This window comes from Hemitrygon akajei, unplaced genomic scaffold, assembly GCF_048418815.1.
Source record: "Hemitrygon akajei unplaced genomic scaffold, sHemAka1.3 Scf000057, whole genome shotgun sequence".
NCBI lineage: Eukaryota > Metazoa > Chordata > Chondrichthyes > Myliobatiformes > Dasyatidae > Hemitrygon > Hemitrygon akajei.
The window spans coordinates 1,271,325-1,293,003 of record NW_027331943.1 but is presented as its reverse complement, the minus strand read 5'-3'; the positions used below and the strand labels follow the sequence as shown (position 1 = coordinate 1,293,003).

At 46.0% G+C, this 21,679-nt stretch overlaps 2 protein-coding genes across 2 annotated transcripts in view; both read left to right on the top strand.

The window, feature by feature from the left end:
• Nucleotides 1-250: 250 nt before the first annotated feature.
• LOC140721552 (uncharacterized) lies at nucleotides 251-6,753 on the top strand. Its single transcript, XM_073036377.1, has 2 exons — nucleotides 251-294; nucleotides 5,255-6,753. The coding sequence occupies exon 2, from the start codon at nucleotides 5,571-5,573 to the stop codon at nucleotides 6,690-6,692; it is 1,122 nt and encodes a 373-aa protein (XP_072892478.1). The 5' UTR covers nucleotides 251-294; nucleotides 5,255-5,570; the 3' UTR covers nucleotides 6,693-6,753.
• Nucleotides 6,754-14,607: 7,854 nt separating this feature from the next.
• The window catches only part of LOC140721548 (NACHT, LRR and PYD domains-containing protein 3-like), a 29,772-nt gene continuing 22,700 nt past the window's right edge, over nucleotides 14,608-21,679 (top strand). Inside the window, exons 1-2 of the mRNA XM_073036372.1 lie at nucleotides 14,608-14,741; nucleotides 18,258-18,426. The gene's annotated coding sequence lies outside the window, so the exon portion shown is untranslated. The remainder of the gene's footprint in view (nucleotides 14,742-18,257; nucleotides 18,427-21,679) is intronic.

Sequence of the window (21,679 nt, the reverse complement as noted above, 5' to 3'; positions counted from 1 at the left end):
AGAGGGTTGTCCGATAGGCATCAAATAAATGGAATGCCTGTTGATATTGAGTATATTGGTTTTTGGAGCCGCTTTCTACGTTAAAACAGCTACACAGTAAAAACCCTGCGGTGTGGACATGAAACCGGTGCTAACAGGAATGTTTAATGGCAGCTCGATTACCCATAAACCCCTGGGTTTAAAATTTCGCTGCCTCTGAAGCAACGATCAAATGCGCAGGCATCAAGGTCGATGACGTCGCCGAATAGCACGCATGCGCGCCGTACACAAAAGACCTCAGGAGGATCGGTAAAGGTAAGAATGATTTTCCGGGCTGCTATCTTAAACTCAGACTGAGGGACATTTGCTGTGAACTCTGGACATCGTAGTCCGCAATCCTGGGACAGCCCTGCTCTCTTCCCTCTCTCTCAGCCCCACGATCTGTACGCGGGCCCCGGGGAGCTTCCGGCTGATGAGGGAATGGGAACCGATGGATCTCTCGGACAGAGCTGAGCTCCAGCTATCTAAATGCAAGGATTAGGAGCTCGGAGAAAGGGAAGAAACATCTTTTACATCACCAGTTGAGCAAATCACCTTTGTTCTTTCTTCAATCGTAAACAGGGGAAGATCTGCAGATGTTTGAAATTCAAGCAACACACACAAAATGCCGCAGGAACTTAGCATTAGTACTCTTTTCCATAGATGCTGCCTGGCCTGCTGAGTTCCTCCAGCATTTTGTGTGTGTTGCTTGAGCTACCTCCTCTCGTTCTGCATTGTTCTACCCGTGAGAACATGTTTTGTCCCATTCTCTCTGGGTACATAACGATATCAAGCACCTTTGTCCTGGGCAACAAATAGCTTTCACATCACAAATGTACCAGACTCCAATGAGACAGAAAGACTACTGCCCTTCCCTTTATGTTCATTGGCATTGCCATCACTGAGTTCAACACCATCTGTCACTTTGGGGAGGGTTCAGGGGATATATTTATGTACAATACAGAAACTGGTGTTACAGTATTGTTGCGATGCAAAAGTTGTTGGAGAATTTACAAGTGGGAAGAAGTGGAGTGATATTTGGAAACCTGACTTTTTAAAGTATCATTTAGCAAGCAAATCACATATGGATGATGTACAAAAGCACTAGTGAAAAAATCCTTCATAGCCCGCTACAGGCCTGCTGCATAGTTTGTGTGAGAGTGCAGATGAACTCGATCAAACCCAGAGGAGATCAAAGTTCTTATCAATTGTGATTTGCTAGCTGTTAAAAGAAATACCTCCCTATTTAAAATTCAGTGTGCACGTCTTGTTGTCAGTGGGTAAAAATTGCACAGCACAAGGTGTTTCGGCACACTGGTCACTACAAATTAGGCGGGACATTGGTGTGGGAAGGTGGGGAGACCTCCAGTGCCCCTGATACCCTCACCTACAAGATATGCATCCAGCTGCAGCCTGTAACCCTGCACTTTAAGGAGCTGGAAATGGATGAATTCTGAATCATCTGGGAGTCAGAGGGGGTGATAGATATGACATCAAGAGAGGTGAGTTACACCCAAGGTGCAGGACACAGGAAACTGGGTGAGAGTCAGGAAGGGGAATGAGGTTAAATATCCATTGCAGAGTACTCTTGTGGCCATCTCGTATGACAACAGATAGACCACTTTAGAAACTGTTGGGGGGATTACCTGGCAGAGGAATGTCAAATGGTTGATAGGGGATTTGTTAGTTTGGAGATTAAAACTAGCAGAGATCGAATATCCTGGTGGTAAGGCTTGCTATTGCTAGTGTGTGATGGGGAGGGTGTGTCGTGAAACTAAATTTGCAGGGGGGAATTGGAGTCAGAATGCCGGAACAGATAGTGAAGTGGGTGAAATGAATTGACTTATATCATTCATATACATGAGGAGCAGAAATCTTCATATTACTTCTTCATCGAAATGTGCAATGTGTAATTTATAATAAATGGTTTGTACATAGGACAGTGGTTATAACAGAAACACAATTGTATCAGCATAAATTAATCAGTCTGTTGCCCTGGTGGAAGAAGCCGTCCAGGAGCCTCTTGGTCCAGCTTTTATGCTGCGGTACCATTTCCTGGAAGGTAGCAGCTGGAACAGTTTGTGGTTGGGGTGACTTGGGTCCACAATGATCCTTTGGCACTTTTTATGCACCTGTCTCTGTAAATGTCCTGAACAATGGGAAGTTCACAACTACAGATACGCCGGACTGTCCGCACCACTCTCTGCAGAGTCCTACGATTGAGGGAAGTAATGTTCCCATATCAGAGAGTGATGCAGCCAGTCAGAATGCTCTCAATTGCGCCCCTGTAGAAAGTTCTTAGGATTTGGGGCCCCACCCATCCCAAACTTCTTCAACCGTCTGAGGTGAAAGAGCCGCACGGCCACATACCACACAGCCGGTATGTACAGACCACATGAGATCCTCAGTGATGTTTATGCCGAGGAACTTGAAGCTGTTCACTCTCTCAACCCCAGATCCATTGATGTCAATAGGGGTTAGCTTGTCTCCATTCCTTCTGTAGTCCACAACCAGTTCCCTTGTCTTTGTGACATTGAGGAAGAGGTTGCTTTCTTGACACCCAGACAGACGTTGTTCAGACCTCAGACAGAGTCAGCAATCAAATGGTTGAGCCTGGTGCGATGAATGTGCTGAGCTGTGTATATCACAATGCAAGAAGCATCGTAGGACAGCCCGATGAGCTCAGGACAGGGAATTATGATATTGTAGCCATTATTGGGACTTTGTTGCTCCCAACACTCTGAGAGATTTAGAGAAACAAACTTTGTAGAGATCGCAGACTATGCTAAGAAACAACGGTTGATATAGTAAGCGATTTTAACTTTTTATATATTGAGTTGAACTCCCATACTGTAAAAGGACTAAATGGGGTAGAGTTTGTCAAATGTGCCCTTAATCAGGACGTAGTATTCCCGACATAGAGGTGTGCAATAAGCTGTTAGGAAATGATCCAGCATTAGTGATAGAAATTAGTGTAAGGGAACACTTTGTATCTAGCAATTGTAATGACATTAGGTTCCAAGTAAATATGGAAAAGGAGAGGGCTGGACCATGGGTTGAGATTCTAAATTGGAGAAAGGTCAATTCTGATGGTATCAGAAAGATCTGACAAGTGTGGATTGGGACTGGCTGTTTTTCTAGTCAAGGAGTACTTGTAAGTGTGAGTTCTTCAGAAGTGAGGGTGTAGAGTTTGTATGTGCCTGTCAAAATAAAAGTTGTAAGGTAACTGGTACAGGGAAACTTGGGTTTCAAGAGATATTGAGAGCTCGGATATTTTGTTCCTCTAAATGTCTCAGACTGCTGGGTGCTACCAAGACTCATTAATGACTGACTCATTAATCATCAGTTCAAGCCCTGAGCTTATCTGACTTTTTGTTTAGTCATCTTCTGTTGGTTCCTAAAAGCTTCCCAATAGTTTTTTGTTCTTTTGTCTGTCCTCTCTTTGGCTTTTATGTTGGCTTTGGCTTCTCATTTCAGCCACAGTTGTGTCCTCCTGCCTTTCCAATGCATCCACTTCTTTGGGATGTATCTGTCACTCAGCTCCGGAATTCCTCCCAGAAACTCCAGCCATTGCTGCTCCGTTGTCACTCCTACCTTTTCCCTTCCAAACACGTTTGGCCAGCTTCTCTGTCACAGAAACATGGAGAAGTTCAGTACAGAAACAAGCTATTTGTCCCTTCTAGTCAATGCCAAAAAAAAATTTAAGCTGTCTAATGCAACTACCTGCACTGGGACCATCGCCCTCCATACCCATACCATCCAGGTACCTATCAAACTTCTGTTAATTGAGAAATCAAGTTCATATTCAGCACTTATGCTGGCATCTCATTCCACACTCTCACGACCATTTCGGTAAAGAGCTTTTCCAACTGTTCCTGTTAAATTTTCACCATCCCCACTTACCCATGACCTCTGGTTGTCATCCTACCCAACCTCAGTGGAAAAAGCTGCTTGCATGTACCCTATCTATACCCTCATAATTTTGTAGACTTCTAACAAATCCTCAAAGCAATGTTTAATTTCCTTGTTTATGTTTAGAGCCTTTTTTAGGTTTATGAAATGATGAGGGATGTTGATCGTGTGGATAGCCAGATGTTTGTTACATTGGCCTTTATAAATCAAAGTATAGAGTATAAGAGTTGGAATGTAATGGTGAAGTTGTATTAGACATTGGCAAGACTGAATTTGGAGTATTCTGTGCAGTTTTGGTCACCTAATTACAGGAAGGATATTAATAAGTTTGAAAGAGTGCAGAGAAGGTTTACAAGGATGTTGCTTGGACTTGAGAAACTGAGTTACAGAGAAAGGTTGAATGGGTTAGGACTTTATTCCTTGGAATGTAGGAGAATGAGGGGTGATTTGATAGAGGTGTATAAAATTATGATGGGTATAGATAGAGTGAACGCAAGCAGGCTTTTTCCACTGAGGCCAGGGGAGAAAAAAAACAGAGGTCATGGGTTAAGGGTGAAGAGAGAAAAGTTTAAAGGGAATATTAGGGGGTGCTTCTTCACTCAGAGAGTGGTGGGAGTGTGGAATCAGCTGCCAGATGAAGTGGTGAATGCGGACTCACTTTTGACATTTAAGAAAATCTTGGACAGATATATGGATGAGAGGGGCTTGGAGGGATATGGCCCAGGTGCAGGTCAGTGGGACTAGGCAGAAAAATGGTTCTGCACAGCCATGAAGGGCCAAAAGGCCTGTTTCTGTGCTGTAATGTTCCATGGTTCTGTTGTTGAAATTTCCCAGGGAAGAAATGGCGAACATGAGGGGGCATCCAAGCTGCTTGGAAATAGATACTGAGGGGATTTTGGGGTAAGTTTTTTACACAGAGAGTGGTGGGTGCGTGAAATGCACTTCCAGATATTTGTGTGAGATTCCCATCTGCATGTTAACAAAGGCTATTTGCGTCAGAGTGTTCAGTTACTGTGGGGCCAGCAGCCCATGCAGCTCAGTGGTAACAGGGAATAATACCAATGGAGAGAGTCAAACTGAGCCAAGTCACAGATTGGAGATGGCAGAAATGCCCCATTCTTATAGAGACAGGAGGAGCATCAGAGAGTTTGATGGTCATTCCAGATACCAGCATTGTGCCCAGTTAGAAGATGATTTCTCTCTCCAACTTGGGATGAACTTCACTGTAACAGTGTGATGTCAGGTCACACCTTGACAACTCAAGTGATCTCATCTGAAATGTTGTCCTACACCCATTGATGGATTTTGTAAATCTTTTTTACAGGTTAAAAATGACAAGGAATTTGTCTACGGGAATCTCAAATACAACACGCCAGTTTTGCTGTCTTTGTCCAGATATTTAAGAAGTGCAGCAAGGGATTCACACGATCATCCTTCCTGCTGAGACAGTGGGGAGGGATTCACTCTATCATCTAACTGACTGGCATGCCCCTCATTTTACATGGGAGTTCACCTGCTCAGACAGTGGGAATGGATTCACTCAGTCATTTCAACTGAAGGTACCTCAGCAAGTTCACACTGGGCAGAGGCTGGTCATCTGCTGAACTTGTGGGAAAGGATTCACTCGGTCATCTGACCTAATGGCTCACCAGCGAGTTCACACTAGGGAGAGGCCGTTCACCTGCTCAGACTGTGGGAAGGGATTCACTCGGTCATCTGACCTAATGGCTCACCAGAGAGTTCACACTGGGGAGAGGCCATTCATCTGCTCAGACTGTGGGAAGGGATTCATTTCGTCATCTAAACTGAAGATACATCAGAGAGTTCACACTGGAGAGAGGCCGTTCACCTGCTCAGACTGTGGGAAGGGATTCACTCAGTCATCCTACCTACTGGTACACCAGTCAGTTCACACTGGGGAAAGGCCGTTCACCTGCTCAGAGTGTGGGAAAGGATTTACTCAATCATCCACCCTAATGGCTCACCAGCGAGTTCATAGTGGGGAGCGGCTGTTCACCTGCTCGGACTGTGGGAGGGGGTTCACTCGGTCATATAAACTGAAGGTACATCAGCGAGTTCACACTGGAGAGAGGCCATTCACCTGCTCAGACTGTGGGAAGGGATTCACTCAGTCATGTCTACTGAAGTTACATCAGCGAGTTCACACTGGGGAGCGGCCGTTCACTTGCTCAGACTGTGGGAAGGGATTCACTTGCTCATCTCAACTGAAGGTACATCAGCGAGTTCATACTGGGGAGAGGCCGTTCACCTGCACAGTCTGTGGGAAGGGATTCACTTTGTCACCTCACCTACTGAGACACCAGTTAGTTCATACTGGGGAGTGGCCATTCACTTGCTCAGTCTGTGGAAAGGGATTCACTGAATCATCTTTCCTGCAGAGACACCAGTCAGTTCACACTGGGAAGTGGCGGTTCACCTGCTCAGACTGTGGGAAGGGATTCAATCGGTTATCTCACCTGCTGTCACACCAGTCAGCCCATACAGGGAAAGGGCCGTTCACCTGCTCAGTCTGTGGGAAGGGTTTCATTTCGTCATCTCAACTGAAGATACATCAGCGATTTCACACTGGGGAGAGGCCGTTCTCCTGCACAGACTGTGGGAAGGGATTCACTTCATCATCTCAACTGAAGGTACATCAGAGAGTTCACACTGGGGAGAGGCCGTTCACCTGCTCAGACTGTGGGAAGGGATTCACTCGGACATCTCAACTACAGAGACACCAGCGAGTTCACACTGGGTAGAGGCCGATTTCATGCTCAGACTTTGGGAAAAAATTCTCTCAGCCAAATCCACCAAATATGTATCACTGTTGACACTGGGGAGATTCTGTTCACCTGCTGTGAATGTGGGAAGCGATTCACTCAGTGAATTAAACTTGCGTAACTCTCACTTCAGCTAGCAGCTTAAAATAAGGGGTGATAGACCCCAGCCTGGCTAAACTTAAGAAATCTCGTTTGGATGGATGTTGTGTGATGTGTCCTCTGCTACAAATCAGTACCCTGAAATAACAGTAAACAATATGTGATTAAACAATTGAGCTTTGTAATTCTTACTTTGACCAGAGGGTTAGTAAAGAAAACAAATTAAAAAAAAGAAAAAGGGCCCACTCTCTCCATTTGCATTTTCTCATCTCTCCCTGGCAAAAGACCATGAAAGTCACTCTTCCAGACTCACAAGAAAGGACATTTCTGTCATTGGACAGCCCCACACTCCAAAACCCTGTTATCTCTAGTCATAGCCTAAACATTGCTGCTACTGAGGAACCATTACCTCAGCTGGGAAACATTACTGAGAGGTCGTTACATCAGCAGTGAAACCTTACACCATTTAGGACTTGTGACACACTACCGGGTTCACACTGGGGAGAAAGTTTCAATAAGCTGCATGCTGGATATTTGTTCATCACCGTTGCTGAATGCAATTTTGAGAGTGACTGTCGGTGCTGAACTCTGCAATTATTGCTGCTGCTCACCACACCCAGTTCTGCACCCTGGTCACTGGGCATGGGAGGAGTTTCATCTGCTGCACATTCACCTTTAATGGGACTGGAGTTTAATATTCTTGGTCTAAGACAAATAAATCAGTTCTATTTTCAACTCTGTCTCTGGTACTTACTGAATTTATAACACACCTAGTGTACAGTAGTGAGTCAACTCAAGCCAGCTGGACCCTGCCAGTGATTCAGTTCCACTACAGTCCTTTTAAATCCTCCCCTGTTGTTCATCTCTTGCTCTCCCTGGGTGGTGAGATCCACCACTGGATCCATCATCCAGTGGTGACGGATTCCAAACAGACACCACTCTGTGGTGAAGAGGTTTCCTTTGAGTTTTCTGCAGAGTGAAGAAGTCGAGGAGAAGGAAATCAGAAGTGAGGTGTGGCAATGTCAGAGTAGAAACATTTTGAAGCTGATTGACAGAGAAAATCTTTTGTTTGACTGATGACACGAACAATACCTGTGGTGAAGTGCTCCACTGGTCGAGGAACATGTGTGTGTTGGGAAATGCTTTATCTATTAAGGGAGTTGTTCCTGCTTGTTTATCTTGTAATATTGTATCCAGATGGTTATTATGGATTGTCCTATCTGAAATAATGTATTGATTAACATATAATCTTGTCACCGTCTCATCTGCTCAGATCGTTGGGATGTCTCCCATGGAGGGTCGTACTCGTTCAACTGATTAATGTTTCCTTCCATAGTGATGATTAATTTTTCTGAATTGGCCTCTCATTTAAGATTTCTGGTCTGTATTTCTTATCACAATTGTATATACACACATTGAGTACTAAATCCAGTTCATTTTTGATGAAAATATATATACCTAGAAGTTTTATCTGACTATTCGGTGATATTTTTTATTTCATGTGTGTTATCTCTCTTCCTCCATCTGTCCAAGGTAGTGTTAATCTCAGTGGGTTTGAGTGTAAATAGTCTTTTCTAAAGCTTTCTTAAGTTCTTGTTTATTTTTCTAAATTTTACTGATTGAAATGGGACCAAGATATTTTTATTTTAAAAGAAGTCGATGTCAGTATTGATGAAAGTGTTTGTTGCCTGTGTTGTATTTGTTAATTACTGAGCTCTATTTGGTAGTTTTTTTTTAAAGCCTTGAACTGAATTTTGTCAAAGGTTTTCCCTATTTTGCACTACTTTCTATTTTCTTCGCTTGTTGATATTCCAGATACGTGGGGATCAAGAGTCCCGGTGAAGGGTCTTGGCCCAAAATGTTGATTCCCCTCCATAGATGCTGCCTGACATGCTGAGCTCCTCCAGCAGTTTGTGTGTAGTTCTCTAGATTTCTAGCATCTGCAGGTCCTTTTGGTTCCCAGGTACTTATATGTTTCTTGAAAGAAGAAGCCAAGAACAAGCTGGTAGTGGGGTTGTGTGGCTCTGTTGGTAAACTATTAAATAAAATCATTAGAAAGAAGTGGCATAGGGTTGGAAGGTGTAAAATCTGTGGGTAGAATTAAGGAACATCAATTGTAAAAAAGAATCCCTGATGAGAATTGTACAGAGACCCCCAAACAGTAGTAAGTATGTGGTCCTCAAATTACAATGGGAGATAGAAAATCCGTGCCAAGAGGGCAATGTTACAGTAGTCATGGGGATTGTCATGCAGGTGATTAGGAAAATTGGGATGGTGTTGGTCTCAAGAGGAGGAATTCCTTGAATGCCTACAAAATGCTTTTTTAGAGCAGCTCGTGATTGAGCCCACTTGGGGGTCAGCTATTCTGGATTGGGTGTTGTAATAAACCAGAATTAATTAGGTCACTTAAGTCCAAAGAACCTTTAGGGGTAAGTGATCTTAATGTGATCAAATTCACCCTGACATTAGAGAAGGAGAAGCTAAAGTCAGGTGGAATAAAGAGAATTAGAGAGGCACGAGAGAAAAATTGGTCAAAATTGATCTAAAAAAACAGGCCGGGACGAAAACAGAGCAGCAATGTCTGGAATTTTTGGAAGGCACAGGATATATACAGTGGCATGCAAAAGTTTGGGCACGCCTGTTCAAAATTTCTGTTACTGTGAATAGCTAAGCGAGTAAACGATGACCTGATTACAAAAGGCATAATGTTAAAGATGACACATTTTTTTATATATTTTAAGCAAGATTACATTTTTATTTCCATCTTTTAAAATTTCAAAATAACAAAAACGGAAAAGGGCCCGAAGCAAAAGTTTGGGCGCCCTGCATGGTCATTACTGTGTAGCACCCCCTTTGGCAAGTATCACAGCTTGTAAACACTTTCTGTAGCCAGCCAACAGTCTTTCAGTTCTTGTTTGAGTAAATTTCTGGGTTCACTCATAAGTAGCAAAGTACTGACGGTGGAAATTACAAATGAGAATATTATTCGAGTCACAGAGAGCAGCAGTACCGAAACAGGCTCTGCTAGTCCACGCTGACCTGTTTTTGTTGTTACTGCCTGGTTCCAACTACCTGCACCAGAGCCTCCATACACCTCCCATCCACGTCCTCACCCAAATTCCTCTTTAGTGTCTAAATCAAACCCACATCCTCCACTTCCACTGGCAGCTCATTCCACACTCTCACCAACCTACGAGTGAAGAATTCCCCTTCAGATTCCCCGAAAATAATTCACTTTCACCCTGAACGTATGTCCAATATCAGGGTGAGAGGGAGGACGGGGCAGAGAGGGAAGACAGTAAGGGGAGGGGGTGTTCGAGTGCAGAGAGGGAAACAGAGTGAGGAGTTTATACTTAATATCTTTTAGAAAAAGTGTAATTGAACTTGCTGCAAACCTACTCTCCATACCCTGTACATTCTTAACCAAATTACTGATCCAGATGACAATAATGGTTGACGTTCAAAGTAAATATTATTATCAGAGTACGTATATGTCACTACATACAACCCTGAGATTGTTTTTCCTACAGGAACACTTAGCAAATCTTTAGAATAATAACAGGATCAATGAAAGATCAAATGGAGCATAGAGTTCAACAAACTGTGCAAATGCAAATATAATTAAATATCAATGAATATTGAGAGCAATGTGGTGTAACCCTGGGGAACCTCACTAGGCCCGGGCCTCGAGTCCAATAAACAGCCTCCCACCATCACTCTCTGCTTCCTACCATCAAGACAACTGTGCATCCAGTGAGCCAGCTCTCCCTGGATCCCGTGTGATCTGACTTTCCACAGCAACTTACCATGCTAAACCTTATCAAAGGCCTCACTGATGCCCATATCGGCCCCGATCCTGGGACAGAGGTGTCACCAATCAGAGGGCATGGATTTAAACAGAGGATGCAGATGTTTAGAGGGATCTGAGGAAGAGATTTCTCACTCAGAGAGTGGCTGAAATCTGGAACACACTGCCCGAGGTGGTGGTGGAGGCAGGTCCCTTCACAACAATTATGAAGAGGATGAGCATTGAAACTGCCGAGATAGTCGGATATGAACCAAGTGCTGATAAATGGGACCAGTGTAGACAGTGAGTGGATGGTCAGAACAGGTATGGCCGGCCAAAGGTCTGTTTCCGTGCTGTGTGATCCACCACTCCGGACATGCTAAATTAACGATGGTGGCACCGCAAGGCATTGATTTCAAAACTCCACACCCCTCTCCAACCTGAAATAAACCAGACTGAACCCCTTTGTCACCACTGTGAGTATCAGTTTCTGTCAAGGTAGCATAGAGATTGGTCACTTCTGCTAAACAACTGGCAATTGATGAAGTTTCTGTGTCTTCTTCCATTAATGTTGCTGCCTTACAGTAAAACTAACCCTCTCACTGTGTCAGAATCAGTGATTAAATCAGACCCCAAACACTGTGCTTTCACCTCTGCACGTTATAACTGGAACCATCTCACTGAGGGTCTGATGGAGACATGGGATCACATCTCCCCTGCTTCTGACATTTCAAATACCCTCAGAATGGTTTTCTGATTCAGTCTGAAATTTATGGTACATTCAGCTCGTCGTCAGACCTGACAAACCATGTCTTCCCGCAGCTGGTTCCACCTGTTGGTGTGTCCTCTTTCCTCCACCTTCAGGGAAGCTGCATCTCCACACAAACTCCTCACTTGAGACGACTGGCTGTACCCTTGACACAGGAAATCACATCACTGTCACTCTCCTGATACCGTGTCTGACCTGCTCACCTCCGAGTATCCTCCCTCAACAAGCCTCTTCCTCAGTCACCGTCTGTGAGATTATATAAAAATACAATTACTCTAAAACGATCTATCAGACAGCTCCTGTACCCCTCCACCCCGGATGATGGTTTGCTGATTAAAACTCTCTCTCCTCAGCCCCTTCCCTATTCCCTTTCCCTTTGCAAACTCCAGATACGCCAGCTGATCCGAATCCACTGTGAGGACATTTATATCTCACAGGAGGATGTAGAAACCCGTGTTGTTCTCTGATACAGAGGTCACTGACACCCCACCGCCATCCCAATCTGCACCAACAGCCCATGACGGTGACAGCTCTTCCAGACACTGGGGCTTTGTAACAAACACCATGTTAACAGCAAGATTAAACAGCAATTCATTTGAAGAGAGAATTGCTGCTTCCTGAAAGGACACGCGAGCGTCCGATACAACGGAGCAGATCCTTCCCCGTTCACAACTTTATTTGACCCAGGTCACGGAACGTCCGATCATCCCACTTTCTCACAACAGCAGCCACACCCCCCATCCCCCCCGACTACAGTCCACCCATAACTTCTACCCCCACACACACAGACAGATCCCCCTTCACACCAAACTCCTCCGAGCCTGGGAACCACAACTAACTGATCCCACAGCCCGGGCTCGGGCGCAAAGCTAAAACCGGGGCTGCGGGACCGGAGAGCCCGGAGCCTCCAGCTGTCCGGCAGAGCTCGTTCCCGGCACTTTTCATAGAAACATAGAAAACCTACAGCACGATACAGGCCCTTCGGCCCAAAAAGTTGTGTTTCCACGCCAACCGGCCCCCGGTTTCCACAAACCCGAGATCAGACCCTTCTTCACGGACGCCTGAACAGAATAATAGCTACGGTTGGCACTGCGCCTGCGTTTAGCAGGAGGTTCTGGGCTGCACCAGCCGTGGCCGGAGGTCCCTACAGAGGGACCAGTGGCCGGAGGCGGGAGAGACAACGGAGAGGTAAATCACAAACACGACAAAGTCTGCAGATGCTGGAAATTCAGCGCAACACAAACAAAATGCTGGCGGGACTCAGCAGGCCGGGCAGCATCTATCAGACAGAAAAATCAAACTCCCACCCCACCCCCCGCATAAAAAAGAACGTCATCCCGATCATCAACCCCCAAAACCCACCCCTCCCGCACAAAAGGGAACAATAATATTGACCCCCGATAGCGGACACAATAGGCGACCCCAGAAGATTCACAGGTGAAGTGTTGCCTCACCTGGAAGGATGTTTGGACAACGGAGAGAGTTCGGCCGTCCGACCCTTTCACTGTGACACCCCGAACTCCACATCAAATCCGTCCAAACGAATCTGGGCGAACTTTAATGAACAATAAATATAATTCCTCTCAGCGATCAGCTGTCTCAATGATTCCCTGACTCTGAGAGGAAGGGGTATCCTTGGTCCACACTGTCAGGGTGTTGAGTGTACCAGGAGACAAAGACTGCAGGGACGAGAGGTTTTCTGTTGACTAATACACTGTGTGTGGACCCCGCTGGCAATTCTGGTGTTGTGACCCGAATCGAGACAAACACCACGCTGCCCACTCCACCAACAACACGGCACAGCCGGACACATAACAGGGGACTTAACATCCCACAACACTGTATTCAGTAATGAAACCCGTGATTAATGGTGTTGTCCCACTGAAATCATAAGAAACGTCCATTACGGTGCTTTTAAATACCGGCGCTCCGCCACAGGTGACATCAGACCCCACGCGCCTGATGTCACACATGGGCTTCCCGCACCGGGATCTGCCGTCACGTGCGCGGTGTCTTACATCACCGACGCGCTACACTGCTCGAGCTTTATCGGTTTAAAGGCTGAGCTACCAATCGCGTGACCATCCCCTCCCCCACCACTGAAAACCAATGCTTCAGCTCTTCCCATTGGTGCGCTGGAATGTCAATCAGTGGTTACACCCAATAGCTGAAGCGGACCAGTGGAGAGGGCGTTACCCCCTCTAAACCATCGCCCGCTCCCGCACAAACTCTGCCTCAGAGCGGAACAAATCTTAAAGTAAATGTCCCATTTTTAGATTAATTTCCATTCCCCTGTGAAGGAAGTTGGGACTTTTGTGAAGCGTCACCTGCGGCCAGGTATTGCTGAGAACTAGGAGGAGACCACTCCGCCCGTCGGTTTGATGCCGGTTCCCCGGGGGGGAGGGAGAGGAGGGATTTTATTGGAAGGATGAAGATGGTGAAGGAGGGGGCGGACAGGATGTTTCTTACGGTGGGAACAGGAGAGTCTTATCTGTGTAAATGTCCGAGCCCACGGTGGTGGCGAGCAGAGGGATTCACCACACTGGTGGCAAACACCGGCAGACTGTTGCCCTGCAAGCGGGGCCGATGGTCCGGGCAAAGTGACAATTATTTGTACTTTGTTGACATTTTACCTGGAATATGGTGTAAAATCCCGCTCCCCATACTAACACGCATTATACAGATCAAAGAACGAACGGAGGAACTCAATGGGTCGGGCAGCATCTGTGGAGGGAAATGGACCGTCAACATTTCGGGCCGAGACCCTTCCTCTGGACTGAGAGTGGATGGGAAATAGAGAAAAGAGGTGAGGTTGGGATGGGGCAGGAGCTCAGGAGTGAGAGGTGGATCCAGGTGAGGGGGGATGTGGGAAGGTGGAAATAGTGACGGGGTTTGAGGTGAGTGATTGGGGCAACACGGGGCTGCAGAAGATGGAAGTTAATTCCATGATCGAGGAAATGGGGATCGGGCAGAAACGTGTCTGAGATGGGAGAGCTGTGAATATGAAATAATGTAGGAAATGAGGCCGATGTTTCGGGCAGCGTGTGAGGGGCGAGGAACAGTCACCGGGTCACGTGGGAGACCCTCCACCGTCACGTGAGCATGTTTTACTTGCAGATCGGCAGCATCTGCGTGTTTGTCTCCGAGGCCCCGCCTCCTCTCTGATGACGCAATAAACACACTGCGCATGGTCACATCCCCGCGATGGGTTGTGAATTTTTTACTTTGTCTGTGTTGAAGCGGGTAGGGTGCGGCGGATTTTCTGCGGGATCCGGCTCGGGAGAGTTTCATCGCCCCCTCGGGCGGGGAGCCGGGGGTGGTTGGGAGTGGAACGGATGATCCTCTGCGGAGCGAGACCGACAAGATCCATGCGGTGAGTACTGAGTCCGGTACCGAGCGATCCTGGGCAGTGAGTCCCGTTAACTTCCCCGAACTCGCGGTCTCTCCCCGCTTCCTGGACAAAACCTACCGGGGTCTGTCCCGGTTGTGAGATCTTCACTCCGAACCTGGGGATACTTTCTATGGTGTGCTGATAAAAGTTGTTTCGGGGAGAAGGGTAAATGACAAAGTTCCTGTTGCTCTATCTTTGTCATTTTAGTACATAGTAGTATGTACTGTTAATTCAGTATCTGTGTATTGCTGGAGGGTCGGCGGTGATTGTCCTTGATCCCTTCTCCCACCCGTTTCATCTGCTTAATCCCTGCCCATCTTGTTCAACCACTGTCCAGCCTGCATCCCACCACCTCGATGATAAATATCGCCAACCTCTCTTCCTGCGAGTTATTTCTGAAATCAGTGTTTGTTACCTGGAACTACCAGAGGATTTATTTAATGCAAAATAAGGAAGGACAAAGACAGTCACTACAATTTTAGTTTGAAAGTTACCAAATGGCCGCTGTGTTAATCTTTGCCAGACGTGAACTCAAAGTATTTAAAGTTGAGTCTGTTATTTCCTGTTTTGGTCATGTTTGGAGAGGCAGTTTCCCTGTTGCCAGAAACAGCCGCAGGATCTGCAGGGAGTGGTGCATATTTTTATCGCTCTCCGGTCACTTCCCCTCATTGAGAGTTAGTGACCTCGGGAGCAGATGGAACAGACTGATAGTGGGGTGGGGAGGATGTTGTGAGCATTCACTGCGTCGACTGTATTAACCCTGTGTTGGAATGAAGAGAAAACTGATGAATGTGGGCATTAAATTTGTGCAACTTTGTTCAGGCCGTCACAAACAACTTGTAATCAGTCAATAGTTGTGCATCGTTTAAAGTAAAAAGAGAAAATGCTGGAACCGTTCAGCAGATCGGGCAACATCAGTTCTGATACTGGGTCTTCCACAGTTTTTTTCCCCACACATCCAATCTGATGTACCGAGTTTCCAGCATTTAATTTCAATTTGAAATGAAAAGCCTGTTATTCATGTTAGCCCACAGGAAATGCGACGGCCAATTGTACTCGGCAAGATCTTATTTAACCATAAGATAATGATAAAATGCTTTCAGTTTAGCTGTTGGAGACAATGTGAAACGTATCCCTGCCTGCTGGTGACCCGCGCCCAGGTTTTCCAGCCCAATATCTGGCCCAGTCAGAGGTTTATCAGGTTCCCATTCTGCCATAGGTTGATGCAGGAGTGTCAGCTTTTGAACTCTGAATGGTCTACACACTGCAGCATGTTATCAGCAGCAAGGGAGTCCTGGGAAATTGGTGCTTGGACTGTAATCCCGGTATGTAGACTCCGGGAATATGGAATTGTCAGTTTTTGAGATTTGACCAGGTCAGTACTTCTGTAGCTGGGGCTGAATGCTCCTCCTTCCACAATGAATCACAAGTCTCGGGTTGCTGGACATTGGTTGTGGGGAAATACCTGATGTGGGGACGATGTGTGAGGGTTCTGGGTTCGGTCAGTGGCACGTGTGACCCTATCACAGATTTTGATCCAGGTAAAATGGATCTGGGGCTCGAGCTGCTCCGGCTTATGAGGTGTTAAGCGAGTATTTCTGGTCTGGTCTCAGCTGTTTGTTTTTGGAGTTCCTTTGGAGGCAGTGAGTGCTAATCTGAGGTGAGAATGAGTTCCTATACCATCCCTCACATGAAGAGGAGGTCATTAAATGTTTGCAGCAATAGAATTGGACCCAGGGTTTCAGTGTTCAAACCATTTTGGATATTTTCCCTCACTGTCACCTGTCTGTTAGTCAATGGTTCTGGGCCTGTGCTCAATGGAGTTCAGAAGGACAGTGGAGGTTGTGTTGGTGCTTGTTTGAGGAAACCTACCAAATGCTGAAATACCTGGTTACAGTGGACATGGAGAGGATGTTTCCATTAGACGGAGAGTCTGGGAACTGACAGCCCAGTCTCAGAATAAAGATGCTTTCCCTTAAAATTGAGAGAAGGAGAATATCTTAAGTAAAGGGTGACTGATCTGTGTGTAAAGGGGGCATCTTCTTTTTCTTTGTTAATGCGCATGTTAATCACAATGGCTTCTTTGTTAAAAGTAGGAATGCTTCTTTGTTCCGAGAGAGTGCTGGAAGCTTGTTTGGGTTAAAATTTACTGATAACGAGAATTGTATTCCTTTGTAAACCAATTGGGATTAATGTTGTTCTTTCTTCTGAGTCTGTAAGCTATTGTTGGCGGGCTTTTGGGGAGTCGGCGCGAGGAGGTGAGAGAGAGAGAGAGAGGACCCGATGCTGTAAACTGGGCGAGGAATGGACCCCAAGCGGGGGTCCAAGGCCAGGAGGTACCCCGAGGAGAGGAGACGAAGATAGATGTGCTTGGTTGAAGTGGTTTGGACTTTGAAAAGTTTGGCGCCTTTTCTTTATTTTCTTTTCCTTCATATATACTGTATGGTTATTAATCACTTAGTTATAGTAACCTTTATAAATTGTAATCACTTAATCACATATGGTGTCCTGTTTGTTTTATTTGGTGAGGCGGGGACATCACACAGCATCTACACAAGCTGGGGTACCAGTGCGGACGACGTTTAATGTTCAGAGAAAATGGAGTTCTTGGAGACCAAACTTATCAAAGTCCAAACCACTTCGTGCACAACCGTTGGAGCTCAATTACTGAAGTCTTCTGGCCACCATTCGATCCCCTCCGAACTCCTCGACTCGCAGCTCACGACCACCCGAAGTGGTCAACCAAGCACAACTATTTTCGTCTCCTCTCCTCGCCGAACATCCTGGCCTCGGAGCCCCCCTTGGGGTCCGTTCCTCGCCCAGTTTACAGCATCGCGTCCTCTCTCTCTCACCCCCTCGCGCTGACTCCCCAAAAGCCCGCCAACAATAGCTTATAGACCCAGAAGAAAGAACAACATTAATCCCAATTGGTTAACAAAGGAATACCATTCTCGTTATCAGTAAATTTTAACCCAAACAAGCTTCCAGCACTCTCTCGCAACAAAGAAGCATTCCTACTTTTAACAAAACGAAGAAGCCATTTTGATTAACATACGCAGTAACAAAGAAAAAGAAGAGACCCCCTTTACATGTGGAATTTGTTGCCACAGAGATTGGCTGAAGCTGCAATTTGGGTATATTTATGGCAGAGATTAATATATTTGTGATAGTTCCAAGTAGCTTCAGGGTTACAGGAGGAAGACAGGAATATGGTGTTGGAAGAAAATCAGCCATGGTTGAGTGGTGGGCAGATCAGATGGATCGAATCACCTAATTCTGTTCCTGTGTCTTATGTCCTACCATGACTGAATGATGGATCCTTTATGTCCCATATCAGGTTTTGTAACATGTGAGGGACAATTACAGATTTGTTCACTCAGCTCATTATATTTGTCTTAATGTTTAAATTTCAGTGAGTCTTATTTTTAGGAACATTGAGCAGTAATGTTTTATTCTCCTTTGTATTGTTAACGTGCTTCATTGTCTCTCTGGTTAAAGTCAGACCTGCGGTGAGAGGTTTATTGGAAGAAAAACCCGCAACTGGAAGCAAACCACAACTGAAGACGAAGGAACAGCAACAGGTGAACCAGCCCGAGGACTGAGAGCACCAACGGGAGAGAACCCTTGTGACTCAGGGTTTCTATTGATACAGTCAGCAGAAAGTTTGGTGAGTCTCATTTACTCTGACACTGGTCCTTTAGACATTATATACCTGCACAAAGGAAGGTAGGAAATAGTTGGGATGAGACTGAATGTGCCCAGAAGTACCAGTTATGCCTCTGTCAGACCCAGTTGCAATCACTCCAGTTCTGGTGATGTGCTGTCAGTATCCCAGCTCTTTAAATTCACTCTCATTCCCTCAGTGTTTGCTCATTTCAAGGTCTTGCATCCTGTGAAGTAGCTTTTGGTCACTTCAGAGTGGGGAGATGGAAACAGGGGGGAGAGTTTATACATAATATCTTTCAAAAAAAGTAATTCTTTGAACTTACTCGCTGCAAACTTGCTCGGCCTTTTCTCCTTGTAGTGACGGAGAATGAGAGATGACCTGATAGATGTGTATAAAATGATCAGAGGCTTTGATCATGTGGATAACCAGAGGTTTTTTCCCAGGGCTGAAATGACTGTCATGAGGGGCACGGTTTTACGGTGCTTGGAAGCAGGTAGAGGGGGAATGTCAGGGGAGTTTTTCCACACACAGTGGTGGGTGTGGAATGCATTGCTGGCGATAGTGATGGAGGTGGACACGATAGGGTTTTTTAAATGACTCTCAGATAAGTACATGGAGCTCAGAAAAACAATGTTATGCTGTTGGGTAAATCTAGACAGTTCCTAGAGTGGGTTACAAGGTCAGCAGAACATTGTGGGCTGAATGGCCTGTAATGTGCTCTATATTTCTATGTTCCATGTTCAAACTTACTACCTATACCCTATATATTCCCAACCAAATGATTGATATAGATGACAAGTAACAATAGGTATAACCATGAGGAACATCACGAAGCAAACTCTCACCATCACCCTCTGCTTCCTGCCATTCAGCTCTTCCCAGATTCTGGGCTTTGTAACAAACACAATGTTAACAGGAAGATTAGACAGTAATTAATGTGAAAGGAGAATTGTTGCTTCCTGAAAGGTCACGTATCCTGTCTGATTCAATGGACCAACTCCTCCCATGTTTACAATTTAATTTGTCCTGGGACCCATCCTCCCGGGTCACTCTGCGTCCGATAAACCACATCCCCAACCTCCCTCCACCCCACCTATGGCCCCACACCTGCTCCCCATTTACCCCACACCCGCAAACGTAGACAGATCCACATCACCCACATCCTCCCTCCCAGCTTGGGGAACCGCAGCTAATTGATCCCATACTCTCGGCTCGGGCACAAAACTAAACCCAGAACTGCAAGACCAGACAACCTGTACTCTCCAGCCGTCCAGCTCAGTCCCGGTTTTTTTTCCACTGCAGCCGATGCTCAATTTACACAAATATGGAATCAGCCTCTTCCTCACCACTGCCCGAACAGGAGAAACACTGGATGACACCTGTTAAGTTTCCTTCATTGTTCCCCTGAAATCATGAAAAACGTCCATTGAACAGCTTTTGAAAACAAGTTCTCACTCACATGTGATGTCACTCTGCGCTCCCACATGCCTGATGTCACGTGTGGGTACCCCACACCGGGATCTGACGTCACTCTGTGTGCAGTTCCTTACGTCACACTGGCGCTGAGACGGTTGAACTTTACCGGCTGAGGCAACAATTATATGACCCACCTTCCCCACCCCACAGTCAACAGAGGAGTTACACTCTTCCCATTGGTGTAAAACAATGTCAATCACTGGTTACACACAGTAGCAGAGATGGGCCATCCAAGGGGGCATTACGCCTGCTGATCACTTCTCACGCTCCCGTCTTGAACTCCCCGTCAAAGTGGAACAAACCTCAAAGCAATTGCTCCGCTTTTTGAATTATTTACATTTCCCTCCGAGGAAAGTTGGGGGTGTTTCTGAAGCATCTCCTGCTCCCGTCAGTTGATGCTGATTCCCTGGGGAAGGAGGGATCCCGGCAAAAGGAGGAGAGAGAGGGAATTAACTGGGAGGATAAATATGGTGTGAGGGGTTGGATAGGATGGAGTCTGGGGTTGTTTGTCCTGGTGGTGGATCAAGGAGCAGGATGGGGAAAGGAGCCCATTGACATTGGAGAAGGGACATGAGGGGCTCGTCTATGGACACGTGTGAGCCCATGGTGGTGGAGAGCACAGATATTCACCTTATTAGTGGACAAACATTGGTAGACTGTATTTTCATATTGTTTGTGACACAGAATTGTATAATATCTGTTCCATCTGTTATTTGAATGTGCTTGCCTGTGATGGTGCTAAACGTCAGTGTTTCTCTGTCCCTGTACCTTCCCGTACTTGTGCAGATGGCAATAAATTCAACAGGACCTGAGAAATCTCAGTGAGATTTGATTAGTGATGATCACCTTGGCAGCTCGGTAGGTCAAGTGTAAAGAACATAGAACATAGAAATCTACAGCACGTATCAGGCCCTTCAGCCCACAATGTTGTGCTGACCATGTAACCTGCTCTAGAAATTGACTACAATTTCCTTGCTGCGCAGCCCTTTATGTGTATAAACTCCATGTATCTATTTAAGAGTCTCTTAAAATGCTCTATTGTATCTGCCTCTACACCATCACTGCCAGAGCATTCCACGCTCCCACCGCTCACTGTGTGAGGATCTTACTCCTGACGTCCCCCTTGTACCTACTTCCAAGCACCTTAATTCTATGCTCCCTCTTGTTCGTCATTTCAAGCCCGGGGAAAAGCCTCTGGCTATCGACACAACCAATGCAACCAATGCCTCCCATCTTTTACACCTCTGTCATGTCACCTCTCATCGTCCATCGCTTCAAGGAGAAAAGGCCAAGGTCACTCAACCAATTCTCATCAGGCATGCTCCCCAATCCAGACAACATCCTTGTAAATCTCCTCTGCACTCTCTCTATAGCATCCATATCGATTCCTATAGTGAGGTGACCAGAACTGAACACAGTACTCCCAAGTGGAGTCTAATCAAGGTCTTATGTATACAGTCGGCCCTCCTCTTAAAAGACCCCATTGTATCCACCTCTACCACCGTTGGTGCCAGTGCATTCCACGCACCCACCGCTCACTGTGTGGAAAACTTACCCCTGACATCCCCCTTGTACCTACTGCCAAGCACCTTAATACTATACTCCCTCTTGTTAGTCATTTCAACCCTTGGAAAAAGACTCTGGCTATAGATGCAACAAATCCCTCTCATCTGATACACCTCTGTCAGGTCACCTCACATCGTCCATCGCTTCAAGGAGATAAGGCCAAGATCACTCAACCAATTCTCATGAGGCATACTCCCCAATCCAGACAACA

Bases quoted from the DNA above. Each gene is read 5' to 3' on its own strand.
- LOC140721552 (XM_073036377.1), top strand. From the start codon at position 5,571: ATGGCTCACCAGCGAGTTCACACTAGGGAGAGGCCGTTCACCTGCTCA.